Below are 15,505 nucleotides of genomic sequence, written 5' to 3'. Positions count from 1 at the left end.
TTTAGATTTGCAGAGATGGTATAGCCATGCTGTAAATACTTTAGATATGCAAAAATGGGAATAAATTCAGTATTTACCAGTTGTGGAAATACTTTTTTTCTCCAGATTATTAAAAAAAAACTTGGTGATATTTCTAGCAATATATCTTGTTTGGAAGAGATTAATATTTGGAACTGTGCAGCACAGAATACAGGATATTAAGAGGTGGATGAAAATGAAATGAGCAGCATATAAATGTAATAATTTGAGAGAGAGAGAGAGAGAGAGGGAGGGAGGGGGAGAGAGAGGGAGGGGGGAATATATATGTAAGAATAAGAAAAATGTGACCACAACTGTCATGAGTTGTCATGTGACAACCGTCACAACTGTCATCTGATTTTTTGGGAAAATTCTAGTTTAAAACTGACAAAAAAAACTTTATTTGGAAAATATTAATGAAAAATGAAAGTTACCCTTAATCACTTAATTTAATACATTTTAAAAACTGTTAAGCTCCAGAGATTGCATTGGCAAAGGAGAACAAGCTGCTCTGCCTCTCAGCCTCCCTATGTAGTCCATATAGAGCTGTCCCTGAAGCGGGAGCCATTTGGAAAGGGTGCCCACTTCTGGGAAGAAGCCCTGCAGGCTCCACTCTGTAAGAAGGCTGTGTGGTGGAATGGCTGCTTCCAGAAAGAGATCCCAAGAGGCTAGGAATGGAACACAGTCTGCATCAGGGGTGGTAGAGGCCTTGGGACACGCAGAGCAGGTTATGTGTGAGCTGGGGACGTGGTGCAGTGAAGCCTGAGCCTGCATTAGGTCTCCTAGACCTCCCCCACTGCTGAGGTACCCGAAGCTTAATGACCTACTTGATCACTTAATGGCTGCATTGGGGAGAGCAGGAATGAGGGTTGTTAAACAAAGAGATTCTGTGGACACCTCACATAATGAAATCATGACTTGCAACTGTAATGAACAGACTCCATTGTAAGTTGAGGACTATCTGTGTATGGAACTGCAAGGCCACTGCTTCCTTGATCATCGTACTCAGGAAAGGAATATTTGAGGTTGGTCTATAATTATAGAGATCTTCTGGGTGCATAAAGGCCTTTTTTGGTAAAGACATTATAACAAGGTTTCTTTTAAGCAGGTAGGAATGGATCTGACATTTAAGGAAGCACATCTCCATTAACCATGAGCTAGGCACAAACTGTTTGATTTAATCAGATGAGTGGAGCAAGAATTGAGCAAGTGGGTACAGCCCTCTCCTATCCTGACACCCCAATTCTGACTTATGTCTTGCTCAATTTTGTCCCCAGAGGACAATGAAAATTGCTCATTGTAAACCTCTTGCTGTTGCCTTCCCTGCAACATGTTGATGGAAGAGATACTGCACAATATAAAAAAGCATAACTGGCATCTTTTGGGCAGACACAACTATGAGGGGATGTCTAACAGGTTCTGGGAAAGTAGAGGAGGCAATAAGACTATTGCAAAAGAGGCATCTCAGCACAGGGGAGGGCAAGAAGTGTGAGAAAGAGGCTCAGAGTAACTTCTTCCTAATATTAGGCATATGTTGAGCAGGCCACTTGCCCTGACAGGCTTTCAAAGTTGTATTGCCAATAAAGATCTTTCTGAAAATCCTAGTGTTTCTCATTTCCTGAGTTTGTCAGCCTTATAGAGCTTGTATCAATAGAAATACCAATAAATAGTCCTTCTGTATCCACTGTCATGGAATAGGGTTTCACATGAGATTTAAATAGGCCTCACTTCATTTTTGATCTGACTTTCCAAGAGTTCCTTCATCTGTGCTGCAGCTTCCACCTCTCTGATTCTTTGCTCTGTATTGCTGAAGGCATCTACTTAGCTCCGCTAGAAGAAAGAGGAAACATGTTACAAGGGTCACATACCCTCATCATTTTTTGTTCTACAGTTTGGCCAGTATCCAACAGTTTTACTAACATACAAGAATGGAAATTCTCAAACACTTTTAGAAAACCGGATCCATCAGATTTTTGGGCTAAGTCATTTTAGTTGTCTCAATTGCTGCAGAGATTTATGGCAGCCATTAACTCATGACAACAGAGTTACAGAGAAATCTTTTAAATCACTGACTAGCTAAACAGGTATAGAGAACTACAGAGATGATCTGGGAGAGGCTAAGCAGAGATTATAGTCACAAAAATGTGCTTTAAGCCCAGGAAACAGAGTGTGAGAAGAGCTTCGGACTGACTCCTCCCTAAATCACTGGGATATGGGCAAATGCAGTCAGGCTTTAATGATTCTGTTACTATAGCCTAGGTCAGCAAAGTATACTTCCAGGAAAACATGTGCAGACTGTTTCCTGACCTGGATTAATTTAAAGGCCTAACAACAGCAAACCAAATCCAGAATGGGTTCTACTGCATGTGCTGGCCAGATAACAGTAGCTGCAAGTTCACGATGGCTCTGAAATCCCTCAAGACAAGCACAATCTAGAATATTTAACCATCTTGCCAGAAGTCATTCTGGCTAACTCGAAAAAAGACTATGCAATGGTATGGAGAATATATTGACAGTGTTAATGTTCCTGCCATCCAGCTAACCAGAGAAATCAGCAGACTGTTGGATACAACTTCTGGTTAGTGAGATGCAGTTTCTGTAGACTCTCATTGCACCACTAATCAGAATAATTCAGAGGAGCTGGTGGGGATTAACTCAAGCCACCCCCTCTCAGCTTTGTTTTTATAATACATTTCAGGATGATGGCACTTTTATCAAGGATGTTCTTGTGAATTTATCCTGCATGGACAACTGCAGACTCAGATTCACAATTCACATCCTCAAGTGCAAAAGACTTGCACTATGTTACATACAGGTAATCCCAGACCCTTCTACTGCTGAAGGTAGAGAACATTTTGTTTTTATAAATAGAAAAGTCTCTGGAGAAAAGATGGAAAAGAAGGAGGCAAATTTTTTCCCCTGCAAACACTGATAAATATTTGGAAGCCCCAGAAAACTGAACCAGGAGCTATTCACTTCAGGAATGTAGAAATAAATAAAATGTACTGATATAATCCAGCCATTTGTATTAAATTTTTATTTCTATTTTCTGTTGTGTGCTAAGTATTACTTTCTTTATTTTCCTGTACAAGTTATTTTCACTGTTCAATTGTTTTTCAGGGTATGTTGATAAAGATACTTTTTTTGGTTTTTTTGGAAATCTGATCTGAACCTTCTCCAGACTCTTTATAGTGACTTGGGGAATAGTAGCAGACCACTGCCATCTTGTGATCTGTCTGGAGCATTGCATTTTCTTTTGAAATTTTCTTTTAGAGATTTGGGCAACTCTAAAATTATGTTCTTAGAATAGAATAACAGAGTTGGAAGGGACCTTGGAGGTCTTCTAGTTCAACCCCCTGCTTAGGCAGGAAAGCCTACACCACTTCAGACAAATGGTTATCCAACATCTTCTTAAAAACTTCCCGTGTTGGTTGGAGCATTCACAACTTCTGGAGGCAAGTTGTTCCACTGATTAACTGTCAAGTTAATTCCACAGTTCTGTCAGGAAATTTCTCCTTAGTTCTAAGTTGCTTCTCTCCTGGATTAGTTTCCACCCATTGCTTCTTGTTCTACCCTCAGGTGCTTTGGAGAATAGCTTGACTCCCTCTTCTTTGTGGCAACGTCTGAGATATTGGAACACTGTTATCATGTCTTCCCTAGTCCTTCTTTTCATTAAACTAGACATACCCGGTTCCTGCAACCATTCTTCATATGTTTTAGCCTCCAGCCCCCTAATCATCTTTGTTGCTCTTCTCTGCACTCTTTCTAGAGTCTCCACATCTTTTTTACATCGTGGCGACCAGAACTGAATGCAGTATTCCAAGTGTGGCCTTACCAAGGCATTATAAAGTGGTATTAACACTTCACGTGATCTTGATTCTATCCATTTATGCAACCTAGGACTGTGTTGGCTTTTTTGGCAGCTGCTGCACACTGCTGGCTCATATTTAAATGGTTGTCCACTAAGACTCCAAGATCCCTCTCACAGTTACTACTATTGAGCAAGATACCACATATACTGTACCTGTGCATTTTGTTTTTCTTGCCTAAATGTAGAACCTTACTTTTTTCACCATTGAATTTCATTTTGTTAGATAGCACCCAATGTTCAAGTCTGTCAAGATCCTTCTGTATCTTAAGCCTTTCTTCTGGAGTGTTGGCTATTCCTGCCAGGTTGGTGTCATCTGCAAATTTGATGAGTTCCCCATCTATCCCCTCTTCCAAGTCATTGATGAATATGTTGAAGAGTACTGGGCCTAAAACAGAGCCTTGGGGTATTCCACTGCATACTTCCCTCCATGTAGATGCAGTTCCATTGAGGACTACACTTTGAGTGTGGTTGGTCAGCCAGTTACAAATCCATTTGGTGGTGATACTATCTAACCCACATTTTTCTACTTTATCTAGTAGTAGGTTATTCTTCCATATTAATGTTTACTTATGCATTACTTCAATTGTTTAATCAGTAGCTGACCTGGCATTAAAAATAAAATATTTAGTTTGGAGAGTCTAAAGCTTTCAGTTGGATTCTTTGGTTAGATTGCCACTTGAATGGAAGTCATCCTTTCCCTGCAAGAATGCAATTGCAGCCTCTCATGTATCTAATGGTGGGGTGGTTAGAATCCAGTACTGCAGGCTGACTTTGCCCACAGCTTAGAGTTCAAGGTTGACCTGACAGGATCAAGGTTGACTCAGCCTTCCATTCTTTTGAGATCAGTTAAATGAGTACCCAGAGTGTTGGGGGCAATATGTTGACATTGTAAACTGCTCAGAAAGTGCTATGAAGCACTATGGTGTAGTATATAAGTCTAAGTGCTATTGCTATCTCTACTGCCAGTCACTCAAAGGTCCACTCTCCTGACAATTTTTATATTGTATTACCAAACCTCAGAAAATAAAATCAGGAAGCTTGAATGCTGGTAGGTTACAGAAATGATATGAATCAGTCTCAGGAAAGAAATAAGAAAACCCTGAAGATTTGCCAGCATAGTATTTCATGTGACATGGTGGCTTTACAGGTCTATCCTATCAATTAATATAACCTAATGACCTTAAACTTACTAACATATTGGAAAACTTTCTGCATATCCAACAAAAAAGGCAATGATTCAGCAAAGGAGAAAGCAACTTACAAGAAGGAGAAGCTCTCCTGGTTTATCTTCCATCCACTGCTGGAGGGTTTGTGTTGGTATTGACTCGACTCCTGGAAACCGTTCTTCAACCCATTTGATCACCAAAGGTCTCATTTCAGAGGGTTCCCTCAAACCTGAATCTTCAAGATCTTTTAAAAATTGGTCAGCCATTGGCTTGTGAGGTTCACCAAATAAGAACTTTTAGCTGTAAATGCTGTTGATTGCAAAAATTCTTGGCAAAAAAATAGTTTGCAAACAATTTTGATAGCAAAGATTATCTCCTTAGTCAATATATGTATAAAATTTGTTTAAGTGGTTTGTATGTCTCTGCTCTGTTTCATTTCTGCCTCTTGCTTCTCTTTCCTTACAAGCATTCAGAATTCGACCTCTGGACGAATAGTACATAAAACCTGAACAATGAAAAAAACATGATTGCAGAGGGAGGAGACATAATCACAGTAAAAAGTTAACATTGCCTCCTGTTAACAAAAATCTGAAATCACTCTGCCCTTTGAACACTTAAAAACAGGAGGAGCCAAAGCGGAAAAAGGTGAGGTCTAAAACAAAAGGCATACTAAATTTGCTTTTAATGCATTACAGACAGTATTCCTGCACTTTTGGAGAGAGGTGAATTTCAATCAGTGTAATTTTATGATTTTTCTGTGTGATACTTTCCTCTTCAATACAACCAAATTCCAGGCTCTGTTGAATTACACTAAAACTATGCTAATCAAGCTTTGAACCTGTTTATGGAAAGAAACAGATTTAACTCCACAGTTGTTGACATGTCAGAGGCTGGATAGAGGAAGACTAAATCTGTCATTTTGGACATTTAATTTTTTAATGGAGTTTTAAATATGAAAGATAAAAATTAACAAAAGCTAATATTTAGAATAAAGAAATAAGTACCAAAAATGCAGAAAAAAGGATAAATAAATAATTTCTGACGTATAAATGTAAATTAATTATTACAACATTACTTTCATGTTTTCTATTCTTTCTAGTTAACAAAAACATCCAAGTTAATTTTTTCTGTTTCACACAAAAAGTCCAAAAGGAGTTTCCAAATGGCAATAAACTTAATAAAATTGATATCTTTTCACTGAACAAAGCTATCAGTTTAGACATTTCAGCAAGTTCCATCATCTTCACCATCCATTCCTCCATTGTGGGTAATGTCAAGTCATTCCATTGATGTGCATATAATAGTCTAATTGCAGTTATCACATATAAAAATAAAGTTCTGTAACTTTTTTCCAACTTTTTTTAATCAGTCTCACAAGAAACACCTTTGGCTTCAATTGATATTAATCTTTAAAATCTCCTGAATGAATGTATGTAATTGAATCCATTTTTCACCTTTTTTATCTGTCCACCAAGCATGGTAAAGTGTCCCAACATTTCCTGTATAAATTTAATGTACCTTTATACATTCTATAATTTTTTCCACTGACATATACTAAAATCTTTTTATAAAAAATCTTTTTAAGGTAATAACGTAAATTTTACCCATTTTCAGCCACATATTCTCCCATTGTTCCATTTATATGTGTAACCAAAAAAATCAGCCCATTTTATCATACTTTGTTTCAAATTTCAGTAAGCATACATTTTAAAAATAACAGGTTCATTATTTGTATACAGTTCTGTTTCAAACTCCGTTTTACAATGTTCAAAATCAAAAGTTATTTTATTTACTTTAAATCTTTTTAGTAATTGTATGTAGGAAAACCATTGACAAGTATATCCTTCTAATGCCAAATCTTCTCTTGCATTCTTCAGTAAAATCTAGCATCTGACCCTAAATTAACTATTTATGTTTAATTATAATCCTAACACTTTAATACCATTTGTAACATTCTTCCTCCAAAGATTAGGATAGTCCTGCTGGATGTGTTGGGGTCCTGAGTATGTGAAGGGCCTTGTTTCCTGCTTATGTTAATACCAATGGATAATAATATCTATTGGTTTGCTATTTGTATTTAATTTTTGTATTTTGTTTTGTTTACATTGTTTTTGTGACTGTTCCCCGTCCAGAATTACTGATTTGAGATGGCTGCCTAAACAAATGGAACGAGTAAATGAACAAACAAACAAACAGAGGTTTCTGAGGAAAAAGTAAGAAAAAATTTCACATAGCAAAATGGATGGCATTTTATACTTGTCTAGATTATGATTTAAGTGTGCTCATGAGTTGGTCTCCAATTGCACAAAAATGAGATTTTAAAAGTGTATTTTCAAATACTATCATGAAAATCTTCTCACATTTACATAAATGTTAAAATGTGTAAACACCCTGCAATATAGAATAAAAAAACCTGTTAGAATAGCAAGTTCCCAATTTCTGCATTTATTTATTTTTAAAAAATGTGGATGCCAGAGATTGAATTACTGATCAGGCTCATATGCAGAATTATAAATTCATTTCCATAACTACAAAATGTTAAATCCCTACTGAGGCGCGTCCAACATGCTAAACTAAAACTAAGTAACTTATATTTTGGCTTAGCCTTAGCACAGGAATGGGCTTCATATATCCAAGAGCCATGATGTGGGAGTAGTTAGACGTATTTTATTCTATCATGAGGTTGCCTTGGAAGTCCTTATGGTACAACAGAAATATCTGTGAAGAGGCAGTGGGAATACTTCTATAAAACGCTTCTTTATTTAGCAAATGTGACCATTGCTTAAATACAGAAAAAGGCTGGTGTTTTTTTTTAATGCCCTCAGGAGGCTAGATAATCAGCTTCTGGCATTACTGTTGCCACGGCAACGCGTCCTGCCCTCCTCCGGGAATTTCCCAGAATGCACTGAGATGCGTTGGGAGGGCTTAGAATCGCCGCCGCCGCCGCCATCTTGGTGAATGGTGCCGTTGAGAGCGGAGTATTATCTCCGCGACCATGGAGGGCGGTGAGTGGACGCCGGTCTGAGGAAATAACGGGACGGGGAGGGGGGGGCTGTCTTTCCCTTTTTAAGAGCCCTAGTCTAAACAAACAATTGTCCCTTTTATGTAATTGATGATATTAATTCAAAAGTCACTCCCGTCATATTAAGTCCATCTGTACAGATAAGTAAGTGAAACTGGCGTAAAAAGCACGGGGGCTTCCTTGCTCTTGATGCAGAATAATAGCTTCTTGCTTGGGCGATCGCAAAGGTGAATGAGGCGTGTCCTTCAAGGAGGAGGAATTGGTATTAAAAGACCCCCAGCAGTTGCAGGAGCTGGGAGAGAACTCCTGCTTTTGTGTCGTTGCTGATTACATGAGAGCAGCCATCCTCCATCAGGTGGCCACCATAACTCTTGCTTCCCAGCAACTCCTCATTCCCATGTGGCATGGTCGGTGATGTGAGTTGTAGTTCCAGATTTCGAAAGATCAAAACAGATATATATATCTTTTAAGCTCCGTGAATAGCCAAGAAGCTGCTTTACGGATGATGTGCAAACTTATATATATATATTTGTTTTCTGAGGTTTTCGCGGGTGTTTGTATGTAGGTCTTTGGTTATTTGGGTTTTCTCCCGTGTAAAATTGGAAGTGTCTTGGCGACGTTTCGAGGAAGTCTCATTCGTCAACTTCAGGCTGGTGTTTTCGGCTTCGTGCTTCTTCATTGCTCCTAGAAGTACGAAGCCGAAAACACCAGCCTGAAGATGACGAATGAGACTTCCTCGAAACGTCGCCAAGCAGCTTCTTGGCTATTCACAGACCTTAAAAGACATGCCAAGGCTCCTAAAGTGATTGGTACTAGTTCCTCTAGAATTAATCCCACACAACTGACCAGTGTTTTGGAAGTAAAAGCTAATATAATCCTTGGTTGTATAAACAGAGACATAGAATCAAAATCACGTGAAGTATTGGTATTGCTTTATAAATCCATAGTAAGACCATAGCTGAATTACTGCATTCAGTTTTCGTCACCACATTACAGAAAAGATGTTGAGAGTTTGGAAAAAGTGCAGAGAAGAGCAACAAATATGATTAAAGGCCTGGAGGCTAAAACATATGAAGAACGGTTGCAGCATTTGGGTTTGGCTAGTCTAGAGCAGTGGTCTCCAACTTTGGCAACTTTAAGCCTGGAGGACTTCAACTTCCAGAATTCCCTAGCCAGCTTTGCCAAGGTTGGAGACCCCCGGTCTAGAGAAAAGAAGGGCTAGATGGGACATGATAGCAGTATTCCAGTATTTGAGAGGCTGCCACAAAGAGGAGGGGGTCAATTTATTTTCGAAAGCACCAAAAGGCAGGACAAGAAACAATGGATGGAAACTAATCAAGGAGAGAAGTAACCTGGAATTGAGGAGAAACTTCCTAACAGTGAGTACAATTAAACAGTGGAACAGCTTGCCTTCAGTTGTTGGGGGTGCTTTGTCACGGGAGGTTTTTAAGAAGAGACTGGACAGTCACTTGTCTGAAATGGTATAGGGCACAGGTGTCAAACTTGCGACGTCACATCATCCCATGATGTATTGTGACTTTCCCCCCTTCGCTAAACCGAGGGTGGGCATGGTCTGCGTGATGCATCTGGTCCGCAGGCCGCAAGTTTGACACCCCTGGTATAGGGTCTCCTGCTTGAGCAGGGGGTTGGACTAGAAGACTTCCAAGGTCCCTTCCAGCTCTATTCTGATTGATTGATTGATTGAAGTATATAGATTGCCATTTTTTCCCAATTTTTCTCTAAGTGGTATAAAAACTATTCATCACTAGGTAGTTAATGCATGCAATATATATTGTATAATTCCACACTCCTTTATCTTTGTCCCAGATGATACTGGAAATAGACTTCGTTTCCAACTAGAGCTGGAATTTGTGCAGTGTCTGGCAAACCCCAATTACCTCAATTGTAAGTATCTAAAATATAATATAGATCAAGATCTCTTTATTGACTTCAATCAAGCATCATGAAATCTAGACAGAAAATTACAATACAAAATGTACAAAATTGAAAACTGTAAAGTATATAGAAACTAACCAAAAATATATGAATGTGTGTGTTCTTAAATAGGCCAAAATTCATAGGCAAAATATTTTAAAGCCAATGTCAAAGATGGTGGCTAGTTGAATCTTGTTTGTTTGATTTGACTAAAATCTGTACGGTAGGTTACACATGAAAAAAAATGAATAAAAAACCCTCAAAGTTAATATTAGAACTGTTGAAATCTGAAAGCTGGACATTTGGTGAGGACTAGCTGTACTGTTTTGTAATTTTTTATTGTGTGCCTTCATTGAAGATTAACAATAATTTCCTTACAGATTGTTGTGAGGTTATACAGAGAAAAACTATTTTAAGTAAATTTATGTTTATATCTCTTTTAGTTCTTGCCCAGAGAGGATACTTCAAAGACAAAGCATTTGTAAATTATTTAAAATACTTGCTTTATTGGAAGGAACCAGAGTATGCCAAATACCTAAAGTAAGTATTATAATATTGTTATCTCTTTTGTATTAAATGTCTAGAGTTCATATAACACATAGCATAAAACTATATTTTTATGAAACATTTGCCGGTCTCCTCCTCTTCTATGTAATTGCAAAATAGTTATTAATATGCATGCTTGCTTACGAAATATACTAGAAAACTGGCAATTTGCTTCAAATTAAGTGACCAGAATATTTTTCAATTCCTTCCTTCCTATTTATAGAATTCTTTATTTGTTGTCAAGAGTACTGGTGATTTAGGAAAAGCATTAAAAAGTATCTTATAATATATTCTTGTATTATGAAGGTATCCCCAATGCTTACATATGCTAGAACTGCTCCAATATGAACATTTTCGAAAAGAACTGGTGAATGCGCAGTGTGCAAAATTCATTGATGAGCAACAGATACTCCACTGGCAACACTATTCCCGCAAGCGGATGCGCCTCCAGCAGGCCCTTGCAGAACAGCAGCAGCAGCAACAGCAGAACAGCACCTCTGTCAAGTGAGCCATTAGGCGCTACAAAAACTCCTTGCAAGGGCAGAAGAAATCTGTGAATTTAATCTGGGGCATTGTTACCTAAAATGCCTTAGCACGGTGATGGTATTAGTAAAATATTGTGGATGTTTAACATCTTCAGTTTGGAATTTCAGATTTGCTGCAAATGATTTTTTCAAGATGTAAGAGATTCTTCTTATATCCCGATTTAAAGGTGTAGATGTGTTTCCTGATACTATATAGCAGAAGAGTATTTTGGAACATTTACTGTGAAGTAAAAGTGGCTAAGCATTTTTGTTGTATGTTAATTTGTGGGTGTTAGTAAATGGTGTTCTGGCTATCTCTTAATCCATAGCAATTAGCCTTGTAATCCTACATCCTGTGATTTGGATGTAAAGCATCAGCAATAACTACAACAGGTGGAAAAACTTAACTAGTTTATAGCATCACTCTTAGCCAGGTGACTTGAGGTTTACTGGGCAGCCACCTTTCATAGATAGTTTAAATAGTTGTCCTACATGCTTTAGAGGGTTGGACTAGATGATCCTTGCAATCTCTTCCAACTCTACAGTTAAAATAGTTATATAGCATACAGTGGAGAATTTCTTAACTTTTAACTTAAATTTCCTTGAATTGTAGATTGATAGGAAAATACATTTTAGATTTTCTGAACCTGCCTCAAGGGAGACCTTGGTGTAATGTGCCAGTAACAGTTGGCAAATGTTAGAGGAACCCAGATTCCTCTAGACCTGATAGAGATAATTTAAAGATAGATATTTTACATCTAAACAGTATTGGTATTCACTTTAGTAATTCTGTTTGTTAATCTCAATGATTTTCCTTTGGTATTTAAAGTCTGCTTCCTTATGCTATTAATCATTCTAGTCCTCAAACAAATCTTTTTCTAAGTCATTTTCTTGATCTTTGTAAATGTATAGAATAACTTTACTTTCTCATCCTTGTGCTCGTATTCCCTAACTTTGGAAGTTCACTAAATATAAGAACAATATAAAATATATAGAATATAAACTATTCTAAGTAATGAAGCTATATAATTTACTCTTTAAAAGAAATTCAACAGTCTTTATTGCAGTGAACATTCATTTAAAATATATAGAATACCAAATTACTGCAGAAGCCTGAATTCTTTCTAAAATATATTTGCCTTAGACAGTGAAATTAAGGGAGTCCAATCTAATTTTGAGTAGATAATCAGTCTCCAGCAAATGGGTTCATATGAACTAGCCACAATTTCAATTGATACACAGTCCAGTTTTACAGTGATTTTATTTAAATTTGATGGCTTAGATTACAGATTTATTCATGTACTGTTTGACACAATGATTTCATCTAAAAGCACTTCCTCTGCTGGTAATAGCTTCAATTACTTAGTCCTCTGTAAATAGCATTCGCACAAGGTCAGATTTAAAGCAATCTTCTTCCACCAGCTTCTGAGGCTGAAACAAAAGTTGGGATATATTATTGCTTTTCCAAGTATGATAGGAGATCCAAGTCCTTTGTAGAAATATTCCTTTCTATGTACTGTTGTTATATTGCTAAGTAACTTAATAGTTACATGGCTTATTTTTGGATACATTTTTCTCAACTGTACTCTTTCCAGTTTTTCTAGTACTCCCACAATCCCTTTTTGGCTACCAGCTGGACTTTTAGAAGACACAAAATTATATCTGCTAAATTACTCAATTACCACAGATGAAATAGTTTATCCATTAAGATACCACTTTGTTCAGAAAATAACTCTTTGGACACTTGTGAGATTTATACAGGATTAGACCAATTTTTTGCAAATATAATTTCTTTATAGGTTTTCCATTTTTAGTTGAAAGCAATAAAGCCAGGCTTAAGAATAGGGAAGAAATATTTGGCAATTTTTCTAAGTACTACAGGCTTTTGACCACATTTGACTCTTTCGAAATTAATTAGAAAATGTATATACTTACAGTTCCATATTTGAGAAGTGTAGGCACACCAGTTAACTTAAGATTCTGCTTGAATTCATTATTGGGATTTTTCCAGCTATGGAGAAAATAAAATAATGGTTTTATATCTTAAAATATACTTGAATATTGAAAGAAAACCATTTTTGTTTATATTTTGTGTTGAAAAATACACAAATAGAAGTTGCCATATTTGACAGACTGAGAAAGGCAAACTTTTGATAAAAGTAAATTACCCTTGACATGATGTGATCCAGACAGATGAGTACAATGCACTCAATCATCTTTTCAAACATTGCTGTGTTTCAGAAAAAACAACTTTCAGGTGGGGAAAAGCAAGATTTTGCAAATACACAAGACAGTTGCTATGTGTGGAAATCATGAAAATAAACTGCAGTCAATTGTACTTTTTTTAAAAAAATTGATTTATATGCCGCCCTTCTCTGGAGACTCAGGGCGGTTTACAATGCGTTAAGCAATAGCCTTCATAATTTTGTATATTTATACAAAGTCAGCTTATTGCCCCCACAATCTGGGTCCTCAATTTACCTACCTTAGAAAGGATGGAAGGCTGAGTCAACCTTGAGCCTGGTGAGATTTGAACTTGCAGTAATTGCAGGCAGCTGGTGTTAATAACAGTGCTTTAATCTGCGCCACCAGGGCTCTTATTTGCAATCTTTTAGATTCAAACAATGCATAACAGTTGGTCCAGAATGCAGCAGTATAAAAAAGCTATGGGTATGTATCAGCACCATATTTCCAGATGCTGATCATCAGTCCCATACTTCCAGATGTTGATTATCAGCTATAAAGTGCTACATGGCATAGGGCCTGATTATTTTAGGGAATGCCTTTCTCCAACTGTTTCTGTAAAATTCAAATGCAACAGAATAGGCATGCTCAGATCCCATCTTTTAAGCAGTGCTCTCTTATAGGACCCAATAGGTGTGTCTTGGATGGAATACCTGCTGTTTACAATGGGTTTTTAAATACTCATTCCATTTCTAATTTTTGTGTGCTGTCCAAGTGAGTGGAAAGATCTAGAAATTTATATAATACTTGGCAAATACAACCTATTTGTTTTATTGTAAACTACCTAGAATCATGTAACAGTGAGATGGGCAGCTATATAATCAAATTTCAGAGTTCAAAATGGTAAAGTTCAGCTGATAAGAAATCTGGCAGAAAGGAAAGCGAAGTATAAACAGGAAATGATTGCAGAGGATCTGATCTGAGTAGTCCTCTGTCTCAAAATTGCACTTAAACTAAAGCCAGTATTTCTGTAACTTAGGAGTTTCTTTTTAAGGTTTTTTGTTTTGTTTTGTTTTGTTTTGTTTTGCTGATAGAGGGCATTCTGCACATGGGGATTTTTAAATATCTTCACTACATTAAGACCCTCATATAACCTGACAACAGGCTAAATGTTACTAACACTTATGAACCATATATGCAATACTTATTTGGTTAGCTGAACCAAAGTAAGTCTACCACCTTTCTCAAAATGTCTTACTTACTAGTCTCTGGGTCCTACTTGGCAGTAAATGAATATAGATCCATCTGGCATGTTTGGGAGTTCAGCTCGTACAATGGGTTCAGCTAGGATAAAAAAAAAGGTTTCCAATTAGACCTTACAGAAGAAACACTTATACTGCAACTTTCATCTCCATGCCCTCCTCTCCATCTTGTAGTATCCTCTCCCAGTTTCACTAGTTCTACTGAACTGGAGCATCCAACATGGAAGTTTTTAAGATTTTGGACAACCTCTTGGTTGGAATGGTATAGGGTTCCTGCCTAAGCAGGGGGTTGGACTAGAAGACCTCTAAAGGTGCCTTCCAACTGGGTTAAATCCTGTTCGGTTTCCCACTAGTTCATGCGCCACAGTGATGCCTGTATATGTGCATGGATTAATAAACTTCGATTTTTAAATTCCTCAAAAGTTATCAGACAACTTACCAAGTAACCTTTTAAGGCAGTTCACCAACGACCATTTTACAGAAGAAATTAGAAATATTTAAACCTGAGAAAGACCTTGTTGGTCAAAACCCTTTGCAGCTTACATTTACAGTATATGACTGCAGGGAAAAGGCGGTGGAGAAAGCCATACGTATAAATGATAAGAGATGGCTTACCCTTAACACAATCTGGGCACCAACTAGTACCGCTGTCTGGATCTTTGTCACCGCTAAAATACACGAATACTTGGCCGCGCTGTTGCTGTTCGCGGGCGACCCGAACGAACTCCTCGTATCCGTGCACAGAGATTTCTTCCCAACCCATGATGGAATCTCGTGCCTCTTGTAGAAGGGCGGAAGTGTGCAAAGACGAAAAAGGAAAAGCGAGGACCACGCCCCCCCCATCGAGGATGGTGGCCGCTTGGGCCAAAAACCTTTCAAAAGAATTTTCAGGATTAAGATTGAGGGCGTTGCGAATTTTCCCGACAGCTAATTGGACATTATCGCCACCCGTTGTCCTCGAACTGTTTCATGGCGTC

General features: G+C 37.6%; 2 protein-coding genes across 2 annotated transcripts; one reads left to right on the top strand and one right to left on the bottom strand.

The window, feature by feature from the left end:
- The first annotated feature begins 7,989 nt into the window (after positions 1-7,989).
- On the top strand, positions 7,990-11,349 carry MED31 (mediator complex subunit 31). Its single transcript, XM_070946581.1, has 4 exons — positions 7,990-8,060; positions 9,905-9,982; positions 10,456-10,552; positions 10,865-11,349. Exons 1-4 carry the CDS (start codon positions 8,051-8,053, stop codon positions 11,064-11,066), a joined length of 387 nt encoding a protein of 128 aa, XP_070802682.1. The 5' UTR covers positions 7,990-8,050; the 3' UTR covers positions 11,067-11,349.
- Positions 11,350-12,324: 975 nt separating this feature from the next.
- Positions 12,325-15,345, bottom strand: TXNDC17 (thioredoxin domain containing 17). The gene is made up of 4 exons (XM_070932132.1): positions 15,144-15,345; positions 14,529-14,610; positions 13,018-13,093; positions 12,325-12,513 (listed from the first exon to the last, which is right to left on the bottom strand). Exons 1-4 carry the CDS (start codon positions 15,289-15,291, stop codon positions 12,445-12,447), a joined length of 375 nt encoding a protein of 124 aa, XP_070788233.1. The 5' UTR covers positions 15,292-15,345; the 3' UTR covers positions 12,325-12,444.
- Positions 15,346-15,505: the final 160 nt, after the last annotated feature.

Source organism: Pituophis catenifer, unplaced genomic scaffold (genome assembly GCF_029215685.1).
Source record: "Pituophis catenifer annectens isolate HBS135680 unplaced genomic scaffold, rPitCat1.0.hap2 SCAF_1, whole genome shotgun sequence".
Lineage (NCBI taxonomy): Eukaryota > Metazoa > Chordata > Lepidosauria > Squamata > Colubridae > Pituophis > Pituophis catenifer.
This window is presented reverse-complemented; position numbering and strand designations above follow the sequence as displayed.

Coding starts and splice junctions, on each gene's coding strand:
- MED31 (XM_070946581.1), top strand. Junction 9,983..10,455: donor AAACCCCAATTACCTCAATT/GTAAGTATCTAA, acceptor TATCTCTTTTAG/TTCTTGCCCAGAGAGGATAC. Junction 10,553..10,864: donor GAGTATGCCAAATACCTAAA/GTAAGTATTATA, acceptor TGTATTATGAAG/GTATCCCCAATGCTTACATA.
- TXNDC17 (XM_070932132.1), bottom strand. CDS start 15,291: ATGGGTTGGGAAGAAATCTCTGTGCACGGATACGAGGAGTTCGTTCGG. Junction 14,611..15,143: donor GTGCCCAGATTGTGTTAAGG/GTAAGCCATCTC, acceptor TTTTTATCCTAG/CTGAACCCATTGTACGAGCT. Junction 12,514..13,017: donor CACTTCTCAAATATGGAACT/GTAAGTATATAC, acceptor CTTTTGTTTCAG/CCTCAGAAGCTGGTGGAAGA.